Source organism: Vulpes vulpes, chromosome 6, assembly GCF_048418805.1.
Source record: "Vulpes vulpes isolate BD-2025 chromosome 6, VulVul3, whole genome shotgun sequence".
In the NCBI taxonomy this organism is placed as follows: domain Eukaryota; kingdom Metazoa; phylum Chordata; class Mammalia; order Carnivora; family Canidae; genus Vulpes; species Vulpes vulpes.
The window spans coordinates 123,255,025-123,275,746 of record NC_132785.1 but is presented as its reverse complement, the minus strand read 5'-3'; the positions used below and the strand labels follow the sequence as shown (position 1 = coordinate 123,275,746).

Below are 20,722 nucleotides of genomic sequence, written 5' to 3'. Positions count from 1 at the left end.
AAAATCTTAAGCAGACTCGACGCTGGCCTCGGAGCCCCTCGTGGGGTGGGATCCCAAGACCTTGAGATCATGACCTGAGCCAAAATCACAGGTTGGATGCTTAACTGACTGAGCTACTCAGGTGCCCCAAGAGTATGAGTTTTTTAGAAGCAAAATCAACCTCTTGCCAGCTTTATTATCAATAAACATTTTTCTCGAAGAACTGGAAGATATCTCTTTGAAATGGACACATCGGGGATCCCTGAGTGGCTCAGTGGTTTGGCGCCTGCCTTTGGCCCAGGGCGTGATCCTGGAGTCCCGGGATCGAGTCCCACGTCGGGCTCCCTGCATGGGGCCTGCTTCTCCCTCTGGCTGTGTCTCTGCCTCTCTCTCTCTCTCTCTCTCTCTGTGTATGTGTCTCTCATGAATAAATAAATAAAATCTTTAAAAAAAAAAGAAATGGGACACCTTGAGGGGGAGAGCACCTCTGTCTTCCAGTTTCCGTGGGAATGTAGGGGCCTAACTTCGCTGCGCACCTTGCTCTCAACTACACAACGACCTCCTGCCATAAAGATATGAAAGATTTGTTTTTCCTCTGGATAAAGACAATTAGCTAATACAGATGGCCACCCGAATTACGAGGTGAATCGAGGACGAATCTGTGACAGATGGCCCTGTCAAGTCCTCTTACCCAAGAACTAGTTATTGTTCATCAGGAAACATGTATGTAATGGACCGAATCTGCTTGGCTATAGAAAAAGGTGAGATTTCCTTCTACCTCTGCAATCTCTTACTGGATAGCCCATGACATGCATGACATTCCATTTTAATGCTTGTTCAGTAATAAAGCTGTTTTCTTTCTCTACTACCATGTGTAGGGATTTTCTGGGTTGGGTGAAGATTTTGTTTTTAATTATATTTCCCCGCAGTAGACACGTTATTTCTTTTTTCTGAACCATTTGAGAGCAAGCTGCATACACCATGCCCCCTTTCTCTTAAATTTTCAGTGCATATCTCCTAAGAACATTCTCCCAAGAAACCATAGAATTTTCCTGACAAAATTAAGGAAATTCAATATTGATATAAGTACTTTTATCCAATCTACAGTTCATGCTCCAATTTTGTCAGTTGTCCCAATCATGCCCTTTACAGCACTTTTCCTCCAGCGTAGGGTCCAGTCCAGGATCACATCTGGCCCTGAATGTCATGTCTTGTTCATCTTTATTTGGAGCAGTACTTCTGTTTTCTGTCTTTTATTACCATTTTTTATTGCCATTTTTATTATTTATTTATTTATTTATTTATTTATTTATTTATTTATTTTTTATTATTGCCATTTTTAAAGCATATGGGCCAACTCTTTAACAGAACATCCTTCGATTTGGGTTGTGTGATGGTTCCACATGATTCGATTCAGATTCTGACATAGCAAACCTGGTTTCCTCTCTGCCCCGCATCTATTTCCTCATCCCAGGGAGATTTCCGAGCAAATCTCACACAGTATCATTTCATCCATAAATACCTCATTCGTTGCACTGCAGTTGGATTTATTCATTTTGGGGTCTTAGCATTACTAGATCCTGTTTAAAAGCCCTATAAGTTCTGTTAATTTTTCTCTAAAAAAATTAATAGAAGAGCTCACTGGAACTGAGTACCTGTGTGGTGTGGGGTAGAGAATTTTGGGGGCAGAGTGATTAAAACCCCCCAAAATTGGTTCTCTATCTTGATTGCTGTGGTGGGTTACACAACTGTGTGCATTTGTCAAAGCTCATAGAACTGTCCAAGAAAGAGGGTGACCCGTACTCCATGTAAGTTATACCTTCATAAGCCTCACTTCAAGCCATCATGAGGAAAAAGAAGTTAAAACCACAGTGAGAGGATATGGACGTGCCATAGGACATAGGAGCTGACTCAGCAGCCATTTCCCTGTATTCCCTTAGGGGGGACGCATCTCTTCTCCACTCTCAGCCCATGTAGGTTAGGGGTTAATCAGCCCACCTCGGGTCTGGCCACACCTCCTGTGCTCCATGCTCCCTGGCCACAGTGATTGGCTCAAGTTTAGGTCCAAGACTTACACAAACAGCATGTTCCAGTCCTGGGATGACACACGACCAAAGTGGAAAATGGAATTGAAGCTGTGGGATGGAAGCCCAGGAGCTGCTGGGGGCCAGCAGGAGGGGGAGCCTAGCTGAGAATGAAGCCTACTCAGGACGTAAGAAGCAACAGAAGAGAGAAAGAGAGCAGTGAGCTCTGAGGGCATGTTTTAAGCTTCTAGCTCCAGCTATGCCTAAAGTCCACCTTTGGAATTACCAGTTATGAGTCATACATTCCCGTTTTGCTTAATTCAGCCTGAGTTAATTTATCACTGAAGGAGTGAGCACAATCAGTCAGGCCAGCAGCCAGTCAAGTGACCAGGGATTGTTTTCCAGCAGGCACTTTGCTAGGCAGTCTGAAGGAAGGAACCAGAATGGGAGTCAAACGCCTGGCCTGGTCCTTGAGGTGATGGCAACCAGATAGAGCAGGTGAGTGCACTTGGCAAGAAAAGGACAGAAAGCCTCAGGTCTCTGATCTCAAGGATCTCCCGGTTCACCAAGATGAGAGACAGTTAAACAAACAAATGGCCTTTGACACAATGTGTGATAAATCCCTAAACATCTCCTCATTCTAAGTAACGCGTTCCCTTGATTCTAACGTGTGCATTTCCCTCCCCACATTCTGACATCTCTGAAGGTGGAATATGCCTTGCCATCAGTGGCTCCTTAAGGTGGTGCTCCACCAGGAAGCATTGAGACTGTTCTTGTCGGTTCCCCGGGTGACCTTGAGCACAGCTGCTCTACTGCCATGCCTTCAAATGCAATTAGGTACCAGGCATGCTCACGGAACTGCCCTTTGAAATGTCTTTTTGCAAGATTACACTGTGATTCAGCACTGGAGTGAAAAGGTGGTTCCCGGGCACAAAGGGCCTGGGGCAGAACGGCAAATGGAAATCTGACATCAGTACATATAATAAGCAACCCCAGAAGCCGGACTGCAAGTCAGTCCACATCTTCCTGCAGAGGAATAACCACGTGCTTTATGGAAAAGGAAGCAAATGACACGAGGCAGCTTTCAGACTGTGTTATTGTGTGGACAAAGACAGAAGGCAGGTGTGGAGCAGACACCTGGCCCCTGAAGAGGAAGGGGTTAGAGGGTTCCTACGACAACTGTATGTGGCTTCCATTTCCCTTTTCATTTCTACACAAGAAAGTGTATGACAGGAATCAAGGTCTAAATACATCTAAAGGAGAGCTTTTTTGGATAAGAAGTATAAGTGGTAAGTAAGGATGGTTATGATTTAATAGGCATCATTTATCTTTTCCTTTCCTTTCCTCTCCTCCCGTAACACAGTGAGGCCCCCTAGAATTGAGTGTGCTGAGAGTCACTGATTTCTGCTGAATGCTTATTACGGGATGGGGTTCAGGAGGGCAAGCATACAGGTGCACTGTCGAAAGTTCTCTCCATACACAGATCACAAGCTATTAAGGGCAAAATATTGTATAAAGGAAGAGCTACCATATGGGTGCCTGGACGGCTCAGCTGGCTGAGCGTCCCACTCTTGATTTCAGCTCATGTCATGATCTTGGGGTCCTGTGATGGAGCCCTGTGTCAGGATCCGAGCTCAGCGGGGAGTCTACTTGTGATGCTCTTTCCCTCTCCCTCTGCCCCTCTCCTCATTTACTCTCTCTCTCTCTCTCTCAAATAAATACACACATCTAAAAAAAAAAAAAAAAAAAAAGGAAAAGCTGGGGCATTACTTACAGGGTCCAGGGGTTTGGATCGTGCCCAGGTCATCACCGTGGATACTAAGATAAACACCTTCCGCTTCTCAAAGTGGTTGACTTCTTCGTTCAGTGCTGTAGGGCCAAAAAATGGAGCAGTTACTTGGATCTACAAAGTCCTCATGTGCCCTCCTGTTCTCGGCATTCTCTTCCCAGCCAGCCGAGCTCTTCTGCACCCAGCTCACACGTGTAGCCCTCCTTTCTGCCTCCTGGCCGGTAGCAGTGTGCTTCTACTTCTATGGGGTGCCAGTGGGAGTATGGATCCTAGCTGGTGTGGACCGGAACACTTCTCGGGCTTGACTGCATCCTTACCGTCATGAGATAGGTGCTACTATTACGTCTGTTTTACAGATGAGGGACCTGGGGTGCAGTTTGCCCAGATCTATGGAGGAGAGGTAGGGGCACAGTCTGATCCAGGCAGCCTGGTGGCAAGGGCGGTGCTCTCCCCACTAAGCCCAACAGTCAGCCAGCTGCATGGAGAATGGACCAGGAGGCTCTAGGGGCGTGGGGATGCAAAGGCCCCAATTCAGAAGATAAGACCCCCTCCCTTACGATTTCATAGAAAGCAGTCCTGTGTAGCTTGTGATGTTGCAGAAGGAAGGAATTGTGGGTGCGCCCACAATTGGCCTTCCCACTCCACTTGGCCTGGGGAAGGGAGCCCATCAACGGGCCCTGTGGACTGGGGCCAGAGGGCCTTTGGTAGGATGGGGATGGGTGATGATGAGAATTCTGTAGAACAGTGGTGGACAGAAGGACGAGCACTTGATTTCTAGAAGGTTTATCACCTCCCAGGGGTGGGGCTGGGGGTGGCTCTCCACACACGGAACCATTAAGCCTCCTTAAATACTTTCGGCATGTGATTCCATTACAATATTTTTTATGACATATGATTTTCCAGAAGAAAAGATCTAAAAGGGAGGTCTAATTAAATTGTCAGAGGAGCTGAGGGACACGGTTGTCATGGCACAATTGTATTCTCATGAGCTGATTCCCTATAGAATCAAAACAATAAAGTGCTGATATCTTGAATCTAATAAGCACGTGGATGCTGACCCTAAGTTGAGAATACGTTACTGGCTAAAGCGCAAGAACACCACGTCCACAGATTCATCTCTGACTCAAATGTTAATTTTAGTTCCAGTTTCATCTCATTAACCAAAATGGCCTCTTCAATTTCATTTTGCCCTTTTACCCTTTCTGCTCTACTGTGCTCCAGCCTGGCCTATTTTGTGACTGCTTGGCACACTTAGAGGTCCTCAAAATGGGTTATCCTTTCCTTTATGATCATTTTAATGGGCCTAAAATAATCTCCTTGTTCACTTGTGAGCAAGCACATTTTATCCTTATATGCAAATGTTTGCTCTTATTTCTAATACTTTATTCCCTTCTCCCGTGTCATTTTGTCTTCCTTTAATAGCATCGGTGAAAGGCAAGGTCGGAGAATCCTTTTATATTAAAACATTTTAGAATTACTTAATAAAACATTATGAAGAAGTAATACATATCCTTTGCAAATAACCACAACAACAACAGCAACAACAACCCACAACACACAAACAGACAAAGAAACCCCAAACAAAAAACAAACCCCAAATCTAAGAATGTGCACACTAGGTCAAACGACAACATTCCCAAAGCACCACCAAACCCAACCCCCCAGGTGACCCTGATGGCAGACTGAAGGCCTCTGACTGTCCTTTCTTGGAGACACCAACACTCTGTATCTCAGAAATGAGGTAAGACAGTTAAAACCTCTCCACCAAATAGAGAAGCAAAATTTTCTTAATTATTTAAAGCTCTTTATTAGAATGAAGAAGGAGGCAGTAAAACACAGTCTTATTTATTTATTTATTTACACGTATTTTAAAGCTCATGAAACGAGATGCAGCGTCAAAGTCTGGGAAACCATTATGTTCCCTCGAGGAGCAGTGGGGGTCCTATGAGGAGCTGCGGCTCATCTGTCACAGCAGGAGGGCAGGGGCTAATGTCTAAAATACATAATCAGAGGACAGCAGTGCAGGCATTTTTATGCATTAAAAGGTACACGTGGGTTAAATGAGGTTCCTTTTGGGGCGTAGGGATGGGGTGAAAGGGAAATACAAGGAGTCGTACCTTTTTAGTCTAAGCCCTATTGTGCTTTTTATTTATTTTTATTTTATTTAAATATTTTTTTGAGAGACACAGAGAAAGAGCACGAGTGGGAAGGGCAGAGGGAGGAGAGAGGGAGAGAGAGAATCTGTAGCAGACTTCTCTCCCTGAGCATGGAGCCCGATGTGGGGCTCATTCTCACAACCCTGAGATCACGACCTGAGCTGAAACTAAGACTCAGATACTTAACTGACTGCACCACCCAGGCACCCCAGCCCTACTGTGCTTTTTAATTTTCAAAACATGTCCAGCTTTTATTCCAGAAAAAAACATTTTTTTTAATTGCAAGACTATATTATATGGAAAAATCAATTTTCGAAGCCTGACACAACATCGGAACTCAATACACGTGAGCTCTGATTATGATTTTCAATGGTGTAATTCTTTTAGAAGGTGCAATTATAATCATCTATAAATATCTGCAAAGGGACAAAATGCAGAAAGTAGGCTTTCAAAAAAAAATCCTCTGCTTCAAAAGATGATACAATGCTCACATTTTTGATTTGCTTCTCACTGGATGAAATCTAGGCACAAAGTCACAAAAGGGACATCAAGCATTCTCAGCTCCTGAGGAATCCCACACCTCCGCACCCACAAGACAAAACTTTTCGATCATTTCCCTGAGTGCGGTACACGTATTCCTGAGGCTCCTCCATTTCTTTGAATTTAAGCCAAAATATTGCTTCCCTGTTGATCTCATTCAAGGGGTGGCAAAGTCCTGCCTCTTTTTATAATATAAAGTTTTATTGGAACCTAGCTGCATATCCTCGATGGCTGCGTTGCTACAACGGCACCGTACTTGGCTCGAAGGGCCGAAAATATTGATTTACTCTCTGGCCCTTGACAGAAAGCGTTTGCTGATCTCTGATCTAATCCGCCTGGAACAAAAATGCTGATGTGCATAAAACACTGAAATGTAAGGTGGCCCTGTGTCTTTTTGGCTGGCCCGCCGGTCTAGAAGGGTGATCCAGATAAGCCACTTTGCTTTCTTTCTCCTTTGCTCCCGACTTAATCAGGAGATGAATCGTCACAGCAACAAATGGCCAAATGTCACCTTGCTGTCTTAGACCTGCGGGCCTCAGAGGTCATGACAGTTTTGAAAGCATTCTAGAAATGCACACACTCGCCCTGGGCCCTCTCCTGGCCCTTGCTACCAGGGGACCCCCGCTGAATTGAATCAAATCCTGTCTTGTTAAAGGCACATCCGTCGTGGATCTGTTTCTCGAGAACCTGCAGTTCTCTGTCCTGCATTACAGTCCGCGGCGTGTGCCTCAGCTCTCCCACGGGACTGCAGGCACTTGGAGGGTGGAAGCTGTCTCATTTGTCCTGGTGTCTTCCCAATGCATTCAACCCCACCGCCTTAAGCAAGGGCCGCAGAATGAACAAAGGGTGAATTTTGAAAGTTATGGTTTCATTTATTTTTTTTTAATTTATTTTATTTTATTTTTTTAAGATTTATTTATTTATTTATTTATTTATTTATTTGAGACAGAGAGAGAGAGAGAGAGAGAGAGAGGCAGAGACACAGGCAAAGAGAGAAGCAGGTTCCATGCAGGGAGCCTGATGTGGGACTCGATCCCAGGACTCCAGGATCGCGCCCTGGGCCAAAGGCAGGCGCCAAACTGCTGAGCCACCCAGGGATCCCCTATTTCTTTTTTTTAGGATCAAAATGATTCCGTTCTTGGGAAGCACGCATCGTTTCATTAATTCAACAAGGGGCCATGAAGTCTCGGGTGGCTCTGAGGCTGTGGCAGTCCGGGTAAGCAAACCAGAACCCAAGAGTGTAAATGCTGCAAGGTTAGAAAATCAAAACTTGAGGACCACTAACCATGATAGCCAACTAGGCTCTTCCAGGTGGGGCAAATGCTTAAGCTATACCCAAATAATTCCCTTGCTTTGCAATGCCTTTGCTCTGCCAGTGTTTCCCCCGGCTCCTGCTGGAGCGCTCCTAACCACTTCCAGAGGGACGTGCCCTCATGAATCGATTTGTGCTCAAATAAACTCTTGAAGACTTTCATATGCCTCAGCTTCTCTTTTTTTTTTCCTAAATATTTTATTTATTTATTCACGAGAGACACACAGAGAGAGGCAGAGACACAGGCAGAGGGAGAAGCAGGCTCCCAGCAGGGAGCCCGATGTGGGACTCGATCCCGGGACTCCAGGATCACACCCTGGGCCAAAGGCAGGTGCCAAACCGCTAAGCCACCCAGGGATCCCGAGGTTCTCTTTTTATGCTATCCAAAGGCATCTTCATTAGCCTAATTTCATTTCACATTTTAGATAAGTCTCAGATCGGTTTTCTCATGCTCCTAATTTGCCTAGTGGTCATTAGATGGCTCTTAGGTTAAATAAGTTGCCGCAAAGCAGGGTCCCTGGTGACAGAAGGGAGTGGTTCACTGACCAGAGACTGCCCAGATGGCCTCCTCGGCTTGCTGTGGGTTCTCAGTGATGTTATACACAATGACGTCACACTCCAGGAGGCGCATGAGGAGGTCTTCCCGAGAGATGATCTGAAAAAGAGAATTGACAGTCGTTTGTCGCGAGGAGCCGATCTTAATATTTAGTGAGAATGACAACTTTCAAATTAGATTCACTGCAGATGGAAGTGTCCTACAGGAAACATTCGCAGGATTTCTATTTCAAATGAAATGTTGGCTCTCTGCTGTATGTAGTTTCCAAGTAACAAATAAGTCTATGAAAATAGCTGGGAACAGATGATTAAAAAAAATTGCACGACGATCTTAGGTACTATTTCTGCGGGCTGTTGAAGCTCCAATTCCGAAGGGAAGGATTACAACACACTGGAAGAAAATGTGTGAGGCATTTCAAACTAACTCCAACTCTAGGCAAGATGGGCTGAGCCGTTATGTATCCTGAATCATTCGGAAGTGCTGATGAGTGATTAATGTGGATCGTTGCACAATCCTCAAGATGGAATTAATCCGTCCCTCTTAGTAGAGGTAAGGTGCCTTATGAGAGTTGACAGTGGGGAATATTTTAAAAATATGGAAACTTTTAATGGGTAAAAATATAAAGTTCTTACATTAGGCAAAAGTAACTTTGGTGATCATTTGTGTTTTGAGTAGTCACTCCTTCCTCCGTGGATGCCAGCACGGTCCCTAGGGCTCCTGCACCAAGGGCAGGTATTACCGGAACCGGAACCGTTAAGAGGATCCTGCATTTCCAAATCAGGATTTGCATTTGCTATTATTTCAGATACCGAGAGGATCAGAGATTCCCCACAGTTTCTTGACCAGTTGCATTAAAGCAGAACATTTCAGATCAGACGTGGTCTCTCACCACATACCTTGGTTAGAGAACAAAAGCAAAGTGAATGCCTTCCCATATAAAGAGAGGACCACCCTGGCAGGGTTAATGCATCCCTGCTAAACCCACTGCTGCAGACAGCCAGGTTCCCCAGCCCGGTTCCCTAAGGCCTTTTGCATCTACCTGTACTCACTCCTGAGGGCTGCTGTCACGTAGTGTCACAAACGGAGTGGCTTAAACAACAGAAATCCATGTCCCACAGTCTGGAGGCTGCAAGTGTTGCTGTTTGTGATTGTAAGGCTCCGGACTGCTGCAGCCTTGCTGCCAGGCTGCGAATGAAGTCACCCTTAGAGGAAGGCAGAGCCCAGGATGGGGCAGGAAAAGCAGCAGCCGCCCCTGGATCATGCCAGCCCTGAAGCTGTCTCTTTCTTTAGACCACCAGCCACATAAACTGAAGAATTTCCTTATTTACTAAGCCAGTTTATGTTGCCTTTTTCCACTAGGATTTGCAACCCCAAACAGCCCAAACTGTTACAGAGAACAAGGTCTTGAATAAAAATGAGGAGGAAGGCACTTGCATGGCTCAGTCGATTAAGCGTCTGCCTTCGGCTCAGGTCATGATCCTAGGGTCCTGGGATTGAGTCCTGCATTGGGCTCCCCGCCCAGTGGGGAGTCTGCTTCTCCTGTCCCTAGCCCCTGCTCATGCTGTTTTTCATGCTCTCAAATAAATAAATAAAATCTTTTTAAAAAGCGAAATAAGAACAAGGAGGTTAAAAGACAGAGTGGTCTTGCAGAGGAGTATAATAAATTTGATTTGGGGTATGCTGATTCAGAAGTGCCGGCAGGACTCCTGGGGGAGGGCGCCAGAGAGCAGCTGGGTTTGGAGGTCAACAGGCTGGCGACAGATTTGAATGGCATTGCCTCCTATAGGGGCGCGGAAGCCACAGGACTGGAAAAGATTTAGGAGGGTTGTCCATTAGGAGAAAGGAGAGCGCTGTGGGGAAAACTGAATTTAAAGGGGGCCTCCGGGGATGCCTGGGTGCCTCAGTGGTTGAGCGTAAGGCTTTGACTAAGGGTGTGATCCCAGGGTCCTGGGATCAAGTCCCGCACTGGACTCCCTGCAGGGAGCCTGCTTCTCCCTCTGCCTGGGTCTCTGCCTCTTTCTCTGCATCTCTCATGAATAAATAAAATCTTTTTTTTTTTTTTTTTTTAAAGCAGCCTCAGATGCACAAGGGAAGTCAGGGTGCGAAGGCAGCAGAAAGGGGAAGGAGACTTTCTCCTGGAAGCCAGGGAAGACAGGACTTTGGGAATTAGGAGCTCACTGGTGACACTGGCCAGGGCGTTTCCTGTGATGTGGTAGGGACAGAGCCTGATGGCACTGGGCTGACAAATGGCCGGGGCGTGCAGGAGTGAACCTGGCAAGGGGGCAGCAGTGGCAAGGGCCGGGGGCGGGGGGGCAGAGGAAGAGGCCTGTAGCCAGCAGGGAGGCCAAATGCTATTCTCAAAGGGCTGATGGTTATACTCTGTGCGACCCCAATAGACAATAACCATGAAGGGTGACACGTGTGATGATGTAGGCGGGTAAAGCTGCTATGGGGGTACAAGAAAAGAGCTCGGTAGCCAAACAAGGCATGGGGAAGAAGCAGGAAACACTGAGGGCTTCCTGGAGGAGGTGACATCCTGCATGCAATCTCGATGAATAGGCCCGGGGTGGGGTTGGAAGAGGACAGGCTGTTGCAGGATGTGGTGCGTGCAAAGCCGGACAGTAGGGTCTGAAGAGCGGCAGGCAGGGTGATGAGAGGTGTCTCTTCTCATCCTCTCAGGGATATTTAAATGTCTCACGAGGAGGATTGTGTTGCATCTGTCACGGGGAAGCAGTGAAACCACTGGAGAAATGTAAAGATGGGTCGAAATTTAGATGGACATGCTAGTGCTTCAGCAAGGCTTGTTTTTTTTTTTTTTCAAGATTTTATTTATTTATTTATTTATTTATTTATTTATTTATTTATTTATTCATGGGAGACACAGAGAGAGAGAGAGGCAGAGACACAGGCAGAGGGAGAAGCAGGCTCCTTGCAGGGAGCCCGACGTGGGACTTGATCCTGGGACTCCAGGGTCACGCCCTGGACTGAAGGCAGACGCTCAACCACTGAGCCACCCAGGTGACCTTTTTTTTTTTTTTTTTAAGGCTTGGCTTTAGACTGAACAACATTTTTCTCTTCTTCATTCTTGCAGCACCCCCTCCTCTTTACTTGCTTTTCTATAGAATCCTTTGTTCCAGGAACTTGGTATCGATATTGATGACCTGCTGACCTCAACGTGTACTTAGCACCGAGACTGGCGCCAGCGCTGTCAGGAGACCACCTTGACGGGAGGAGGCAGGCTGGCAGCCCCGACCCGACCCTTCACATGCTCTGTTTTCCTGTAAAACCTCTCAGCCTTTTGCCCCCAGTGGGTCTGCAGGGTTTTTTCCATTTTTCTAAGTTTTTATTTAAACTCCAGTTGGTTGACATACACTGTAAAAAATCAGTTTCAGGTGCAGGATTTCGTGATTCATCACTTACATGTGACACCCAGTGCACATCATGGCAAGTGCCTCCCCTTAACGCCCGTCACCCAGTTGCCCCATCCCTCCACCCACCTCCCCTCCAGCAACCCTCAGTTTCTCTTCTATAGTTAACAGTCTGTTTTCTGGTTTGCTTCTCTTTCTCCACCTCACCCCCAGGTTCATCCGTTTTGTTTCTTAAATTCCACATGTGAGTGAGCTCATATGGTATTTGTTTTTCTCTGACAGACTTATTCGCTTAGCATGATACTCTCTAGCTCCAACCACGTTGTTGCAAATGGCAAGATTTCATTCTTTTTGATGACTGAGTAATATTCCAGTGTATTTATAATACCACATCTTCTTTATGCATTCACCTGTCGATGGACATTTGGGCCCTCTCCATAATTTGGCTCTCGTAGATAATGCTGCTATGAACACTGGATGCATATATCTCTTGGAATCTGTATTTTTGCATCCTATGGGTAAATGCCTCGTAGTGCACTTGCTGGCTTGTAGAGTAATTCTATTTTTAAGTTTTTGAGCAAACTCCGTAGTGTTTTCCAGAGTGGCTGCACCTCTTTGCATCCCCACTAACAGCGCATAAGGGTTCCCCCTTCTCTGCATCCTCACCAACATCTGGTATTTCCTGCGCTGTGGATTTTAGTCATTCTGACATATTGGAGGTATCTTATTGTGGTTTTGACTTGTATCGCCCTCATGATGAGCGATGTTGAGCATCTTTTCATGTGCCTGTTAGCCATCTGGATGTCTTTGGAAAGACGTCGGTTCACATCTTCTTGTTTTTAAACTGGGTCTGCAGTTTTGAAGGCATTAGCCTGCTGCAGCCTCCTTTGCCTGGCAAAGTAATAAAGCTATTGTTCCTCTTTATCCCCAAATTCTGTCTTCATGTTATATCTCACCTCCAGAGCACAGAGGTAGGTTTTCAACAACAGTAGCACTGTTGCTCAATAAGCCAGTAATATCTATTACTATTGAGTGGTTTATTACCGAAGGAGGCTTTTGTTTCACAGAAAGTACCCACTGGGCCCAGGGTAGTTGGGTAATGTAGAATCATATACATTTTATTTTATTTTTTAAAGACTTTATTTATTTATTCATAAGAGACACACACACACACAGAGAGAGAGAGAGAGAGAGAGAGAGAGAGGCAGAGACACAGGCAGAGAGAGAAGCAGGCTCCATGCTGGGAGCCTGATGTGGGACTCGATCCCGGGACCCCAGGATCATGCCCAGGGTTGAAGGCAGATGCTCAATCACTGAGCCGCCCAGGCGTCCCAAGGGTCAGATGCATTTTAAACACAGTTTAGAAATTTTGGGAAGAAGTAGAGGGAGAGAGAGAATCTTAAGCAGGTTCTGCACACAGCACAGAGCCTGACACAGGGCTCAATCTCTCAACCCTGAGATCATGACCTGAGCCGAAATTAAGAATCTGATGCTTAACAGACTGAGCCACCCCGGCGCCCTAAGATTAGAAATTTTATGAGTCTAAAAGTCCAGATTAGATCCATCCCTTCCAAGAATATCTAATTTAAATTCTTTGCTCCAGGCAAGGCAAACATTTAAAGTAGAGACGGTGGTGGTCCTCCGTCAGAGGAGAAACACCTGTCTCCACCTGTCCCTCACCCACTCCCACCCCCATGTTCGTGGAAGAGAGAGGGAGAAGCAAAGAATAAGAGCATAGTGTGAAGGTGTAGGAGCCCGGGTGACTCTGCCCTTGGGTCTCCTCTTAGCAAAAGCCACCAGGACTTACATCGTATGTCTCCACGGCAAAGTCGGGCCGAACGCTTTCGAGCTTGGAGAGCGTGCCCACGATCTGGAACATGCCTTCCTTCAGTTTGGCTGATGAGGCTTCAGGCATGGTTGACTTATTTTCATCTTCTTCCTCCTCCTCTTCTGTAATTTCTTCGAGAGAAGCCCCAACTACACAGTTAGACAGAAACTGCAAGAAAACACACAGTGACTAAGAAAATGCTAAGAACAACTTAAAGTGAGGGCAGTCGGTGAAATGATTCTAAAAACTGACTTCTCTCGAGGGTTTGCAAGAGCCAGTGTGTTGTACGTTGTTCTCTTGCTAAAATTAACAATAACCACAGTGACATGGTGAAGTGGGTACTGTTAGGACGCTCTATTTTTACGGATGAGGAACCCAGGCTCAGAGGGCTTAAAGAATGTGGTAAGGGGGCGCCTGGGAGGCTCAGTGGTTGAGGGTCTGCCTTTGGCTCAGGTCGTGATCTCAGGGTCCCGGGATCGAGTCCCGCATCTGGATCCCTGCATGGAGCCTGCTTCTTCCTCTGCCTGTCTCTGCCTCTCTCTCTCTCTCTCTCCCTCTCTCTCTGTCTCTCATGAATAGATGGATAGAGTCTTAAAAAAAAAAAAAAAAGAATGTGGTAAGGACATTCCCTGCTCTGGCAACAGGCTGGTCACTATATTGGTCTTGTCTCATAGAAATGTAGAAATGGAAATACTATCCACTCAGGTCAATTAAATTGGCTCGTAGCCACAGTAACAGAAGTAAAAAGAAACCAGTGAAATGAATTTAAATAATGTTTCATTTAGCCCAACAGATTTGAAATATTACTAATTTGACATGTAATCGATACAAAAATGATTAATGAGAACCTTTAGGTTCCTTTTTGTTTATACTAAGTCTTTGAAATGCAGTGTGCACTTTACACTGAGCTCAGGCACGGTTCCCTTTGGACTTGCCACATTGGAAGATTCAATAGCCACATGTGGTCCTCAGTGGCTACCTTAATGACTAATGAAATAGAATCAAGCTGGCAAAAAACAAAAACAAAACCCCAAAACCAAAGAGGGGCGCCTGGGTGGTTCAGTCAGTTAAGTGTGTGACTCCTGATTTCAGCTCAGGTCATGATCTCAGGATCATGAGATCAAGCTTCCACTACTGGCCTCTGTGTTGGGCATGGAGCCTGCTTAAGATTCTCTCTCTCTCTCTCCCTCTGCCCCTTCCCCCTCACCTTGCTAGAATGTGATTTCTCTCTCTCTCAAAAGGAAAAAAAAAACAAAGAATCAATTTGGCAAAGTTCTGTTTCTTATTTACAGAAGTTATCCTTGGGAATGATTTATGTAACGTTTAAAAGTTTCATATATACATATGCGCATATATATTATATGCATATATACTTACACGTAAATCATTATTTACATATAAATAAGAATGATTCCATTTTAATTTGCAATTTAAGCATATGTAAGTAATCATGACATTATCACATGTTGGGAGGAAAAAAAAAAAACCAAAACCAAACAAACCAGAAGTCCCACCTCATTTATTTCGATAAAAATCAGTTTGAGTTCGTAATGCAAGATTATCAGGTTCGACCACTTATGGGAATATATTTCTTCCAAGTATGTCATATATTTTCATTTCTCGCTCAAACATATTCAATTTTATTAGCCCACTTCCCAGACAAAGACACTGATGTCCGGCTATAAGGAACTTCCCAGAGATTGCACGGGCAGGGTGGGGTGCAACTAGACCTTCTGATCCCCAAGGCAGCATGTGTACCACAACTGCCACCCTATTCTCTCCCACGGACGAGTGGGGGAGAGGGACCGGGGGCAGGGGACCTGGTGGTGGTGCACAGCTGGGTGGGGGGCCTGAAGACTAGAGACCCAGCCTCCATTTCTTTCAAATGCTCCATATCCCCACTCCCCTGTTGCTTGCTATGGAGAACAATTCCCTAAAATTTTGGAACTAGAGATCCAAAATTTTGGAACTAGTCAAGGAATAACTGAAAAATTCTGTTATTGATAAGCTTTTGGACAAGATCTCTACAAACTAAAAGAAAATGGTTTGTTCTAAAAATACTATGCTGTAAAAAAATAATCAGAGCTCAAAAGAGGGTAAAGGAGAAGGTAAATTCTCTTGCCTCCCACCCTTCTAATCTCAATCAGGCCACCTCCCTTTTTAAAATAATCCAGGGGGGACCTGGGTGGCTCAGTCCGTTAAGCACTAAGCACCCAACTCTTGATTTCAGCTCAGGTCATGATCTCAGAGTCGTGGGATCCAGTCCCACGTGGGCCTTATGCTCTGCACAGTGTCGGCTTGTTCCTCTCCCTTTGCTCCTCCCAATCCCCCCACTCCCTTAAACAAATACAACCTTAAAAAAAAAAATCCAATAGTTTTCATTGGATCTAGAATATAAACCAAACTCCTGACCCTCCTCCTCACCCCCATTCTGGATCCTGCTTTGTTAATTTATGCAACAGAAATCACTGGAGTTCTGATCACACGTGGGGCAGCAGTTAGCTGCTAGGCAGGGCCACCTTCTGACTTTCATGGGCCCTTTTCTCCAAGAAAAAAAAAATTAAAAATTTTATTTTGGGGCATCTGGGTAGCTCAGTTGGTTAAGCATCTGCCTTCGGCTCAGGTCATGATCTTAGGATCCTGGGATCAAGTCCTGCATTGGGCTCCCTGCTCAGCGGGGAGCCCTCCACACCCACTCCCTCTTTCTCTGCTCCTCCCCCCCAGTCCCCTACTTGTGTTCTCTCTGTCAAATAAACAAATAAAAAATCTAAAAAATAAATAAAAATTGTATTTCATGACTGTATTGCCCTGAAGACCCATAATCTTTGGCTCTAAAATTTCATTTGCTTCCTCCTGATTTTAAAAGAAAAAAAATTTTAAAGCATTCTTCTTTCTCCTTCTTCTTTTTTAAGATTTTATTTATTTATTCATGAGAGACACAGAGAGAGGCAGAGACACAGGCAGAGGGAGAAGCAGGCTCCCTGCAGGGAGCCCAATGCAGGACTCCATCCTGGGACTCCAGGATCACGCCCTGGGCTGAACGCAGACACTTGACTGCTGAGCCACCAGGGCGTCCCTGATTTTAAAAGATATTAAGACATTTTTGTGGGCCGCCAAGTCTTGTGGGCCCTGGGCACTGTGCCTGCTGGCCGGGGGCCCCGATTTCCTGCACCCTCACCTCCGTGTCCTCCGACTCCCACCTCAGAACCTCTGCCTCTGCTGTGCCCTGAGCCCTGGCTCCTCTGGCTCGATCCTCATCTAAGGGTTGAGGTTAAGGCCAGCTTTAAGGAGAGCCCTTTCTGAGACTTGAAAGCAGCTGCCCTCTTGCACCAGCCAATCTTCTTCTCCCTTTCTTTCAAAGTACCTATCACAATAGAAATGCTGCATTTGCTCAAAAAATCGTGACTCCTTCCAGAGGCAAGGTCATCAAAGGCAGCACCTGCTTCCTATCCACTGTGTAGTTCTCTATGCCTGCTACTCAGCAGGTGTCATGAAGGTAGAGGCAGTAACAGTGATGTGCCTTGTCTATATTTTGAGACTTTTTCTTTTTACTTTAGTTTTTAAAAAAGATTTATTTATTTGAGAGAGAGAGAATGGAGAGAGGGGCAGAGAGAGAATCTTCAGACTCCCCGTAGGGTGTGGAGCTCACTATCCTGAGATCATGAGCTGAGCTGAAACCAAGGGTTGGAAGCTCAATCTACTGAGCCATCCAGGTGTCTCTATTTTGAGACATTTTCTGTGTATAGATCATCTCTATTTATTTTTATTTTTTGATCATCTCTATTTATTTATCTATCTACCTACCTATATTCTATTTGTATCTATCTTTTTGAAAGACATGAATCACTTCATACTACATCTGTCTTTTTAATGCTTCCTTTCTTTAAATAATTTTTTTTTTACTGTATTTTTTCATTTTGTCTCCTGGTTCTTTCTCAGCCCCCCTTACTTTTCCAGTAATGTAGAAGATAGAGCATGTATTTTTAGTCTCTTGTAGTAGATACATATTATATACGATGGACATACTGTTAAAAAACCAAAATTCCACTGAGAACACTTGAAGATATAATTGCCTTTACTAAGTCATGAATTGAGCAGCCATTCCATCTAGCAAGCTAGGGAGCTCTGAGAAGCTGCTCAAAATGGAAAGTTTTTATAGGAAGGAGGGTGGGGTGAGGAGTTATTAGCACAAAAAGAAAGGATTGTTTTAGCTAGGTCACCTTGCCTTAGGGAAGAGGGGAGTCTAACGCAGGTCACTTCATCTTCCTTCGGGGAATGGAGAGAGCCTTGTGACAGATAACTCCTGGGTGCCAACCAGGGAATTCCAGACTGTGTTAAAATTCCACTCCTGGAGAGGTTGAAACTACAGTGGAGTCTAGGTTTGCTGTCCTGAGGGCAAATGACTCCACCATGGGCCCTCGTGGCTTCCCTTTAAACATCACCATCACGTATAAATACATGCTATTGCATGCCATATATACAATATCCTATTTTTACATATAAATTATCTACCTAAATCTCTATTTTTTTTTGGACTGATCAACTTTAGATGGTGTACTGGGTTGAAGAGTGGTCCCCTACTCCCTTCCCATCCCCCATTTGGAAATTGGGTCTTTGCGGATGTAATCAAGTTAAAATGAGGTCATATTGGATTAGAGTGGGCTCTAATCGAATGACTGGTGTCCTAACAAGGGGGAAATTTGGCCAGAGAGACCCTTGAGGAGAACACCATGGAAGGCAGAGGCCGAGGTTGGAGTGATGAGTCTACAAGCCAAGAGGTGTGAGAATCGCCGGCAAGCACCTGAATCTTCCTCACAGATTTTATAAGGAACCAACACTTTGCCAACACTTTGACTCCAGGCTTCTGGCCTCCAGAACCAAGACAGAATAAAGTGTGTTGTTTTAAGTCACCCAGTGTAAGGTAATTTGTGATCACAGCTCTAGGAAACCAGTACAGGTGGTATGGGCTGTGGCCACATCCTATTTTAGGAAGCCTATGTTGTCTGAAAATGCGATCATTAGCCTCAGAGACGTCTGCCCCGGGGAGGCTGCACTTCTGTGTAGCTCTGGAGGGTAGGGTTGAGATGAAGGAGCCCTGCGGGCAAGTGATAAAATTATGGCTTCTTCTGATTACTATTTTAAGATGAAGGGCCTCCGGATCCTCTCCTAGAATAATATCCTCACTTCTCAGGGCTAAAGATGAAGGGTGGGGAGTTTAGTGGGACTCAGGGCCCAAACAGCGCCTGGCACATAATAGACCCTCAAACTGTATGTTGAAGGGATGGACGAATGAATACGCTTGGTTGGGCCGCATAACCACTGGACTTACCTGCCGGTTGCCTGCCTAGATGCGGTGCGTGGGGAAAGAGAACCGGAGGCCTGGGCTCTGGGTCCAGGTCAGGCCCCCAACTTCCTATGTGAACTGAGGCAAGTTCCTTCCTCCCTCTGAGCCTCAGTTTCCTTTCATTAACGGGGGAGGAGCCAGCGCTGGACTGGCCATCTCCAGACACCTGGGCTTCCAGCTGGGGCTCTGCGTGAGGACTGGTACCCGGGACCACGACGGACCCTCCTTTCGGGGAGGCTGTGGCGCAGACTCTCCCTGGGTTCGGGGGCTCGGGAGCTGCGGGCGGGGGGCTGCAGGATGGGGGCTCGGGGCTTGGAGCTGGGGGCAGGGGGCTGGGACGGGGGGCTCAGGAGTTAGGGCTGGGGGCTGCGGGAGGGGGGGCTCGGGAGCTGGGGCTGGGGGCTGCGGGAGGGGGGCTCGGGAGCTGGGGCTGGGCGCTGGGGGCTGTGGGAGGGGGGCTTGGGGCTTGGTGCTGGGGGCTGCGGGAGGGGGGCTCGGGAGCTGGGGCTGGGGGCTGCGGGAGGGGGGGCTCGGGAGCTGGGGCTGGGGGCTGCGGGAGGGGGGCTCGGGAGCTGGGGCTGGGCGCTGGGGGCTGTGGGAGGGGGGCTTGGGGCTTGGTGCTGGGGGCTGCGGGAGGGGGGCTCGGGGCTTGGAGCTGGGGGCTGGGGCTGGGGGCTCAGGAGCTGGGGCTGGGGGCTGCGGGAGGGGGGCTCGGGAGCTGGGGCTGGGGGCTGCCGGAGGGGGGCTCGGGAGCTGGGGCTGGGGGCTGCGGGAGGGGGATTCGGGAGCTGGGGGGGGTGCTGGGGGCAGGGGCTCGGGAGCTGGGGGCCTGGGAGTTGGGGGCAGGGCGCTGGGGCTGGGGGCGGGGGGCTCGGGAGCTGGGGCTCGGCTCTGACCCGCCGCCGCTCACCTTCCCGATGTTCCCGCTGCTGTATGAATCCAGGTGGTTTACAAACACCCTCTGGACGCGGATAACTTTCTCGGTGGCTGCAGTAACTTCCTCCTCTTCAGCCATGGCCGGAGCCTCACTGGTTGCTAAGGGGAGGAAGCGTCCGTCTGGTTGCCAAGGAGGCAGGGCGGGGGCGGGCCCTCCGGGGCGGGGCCTCGGCGCGGGGCGGGGCCTCCGAGGGCGGGCTCAAGGCGTGGGGCGGGGCCTCAGGGGGCGGGGCCTCGGCGCGGGGCGGGGCCTCCGAGGGCGGGCTCAAGGTGCGGGGCGGGGCCTCCAGGGGCGGGGCCTCCAGGGGCGGGGCCTCCAGGGGCGGGGCCTCCGGTTTCCCGCGCGGGGGTCTCCCCGCCCCGCTCCCCGCGGGCTTGGCTCCCGCCCGCTGCTCCCCCGCGCGGCGAGTCCTCCTTCCGAGCCTCTTGGGGCCCGGCCACGGGGCCACGTGACCCCCACCCCCTTTCATCGCTTTCGTTCCGACCCTGGCAGAACCCGCAGGACCGAAAATGCTGCCGACTCTGCTGAACGAGGGGAGCCCGACCGGAGGGGTGCGCGTCCTCCGTCCCCCCGCGGGAGCAGCTGCGGCGCCGCCTCCCGGGTGCAGGATGCCCGAGGGACTGCGGCGCCGCCTCCCCGCGCCTGTCCTGGGGCTGCGACCCCGCGGGCGCTGGGGCCGCTCCGGAGACCTCGGGCTGCGCGGGGGGGGGGGGGGGGGGGGGGGGGGGGCGGCCAGAGGGTCACCCACGTTCACGACGGGCTGGGATCTAGGCTTTTGACCTTTCCCGGTGAGATTATACACGCAGGTGCTCGGCTAAGCGACACATTAAAAGATGACGTCCAGTTTGTCCTGTCACCGGGCCACAGGCGTCCTGGTGCACATCCTCCT

General features: G+C 47.9%; 1 protein-coding gene across 2 annotated transcripts in view; it reads right to left on the bottom strand.

Moving 5' to 3' along the window:
- The window catches only part of AK7 (adenylate kinase 7), a 76,153-nt gene extending 56,205 nt beyond the window's left edge, over positions 1 to 19,948 (bottom strand). The window contains exons 1-4 of one of the 2 annotated variants that reach the window (XM_072762262.1): positions 19,807 to 19,948; positions 13,532 to 13,720; positions 8,347 to 8,455; positions 3,778 to 3,872 (exon numbers count right to left, since the gene is read on the bottom strand). In XM_072762262.1, the coding sequence (XP_072618363.1) occupies positions 3,778 to 3,872; positions 8,347 to 8,455; positions 13,532 to 13,720; positions 19,807 to 19,911 (498 nt within the window). In that variant the 5' untranslated portion in view covers positions 19,912 to 19,948. The remainder of the gene's footprint in view (positions 1 to 3,777; positions 3,873 to 8,346; positions 8,456 to 13,531; positions 13,721 to 19,806) is intronic. The other variant, XM_072762263.1, reaches the window with a different exon arrangement.
- Between the last annotated feature and the right edge of the window lie 774 nt (positions 19,949 to 20,722).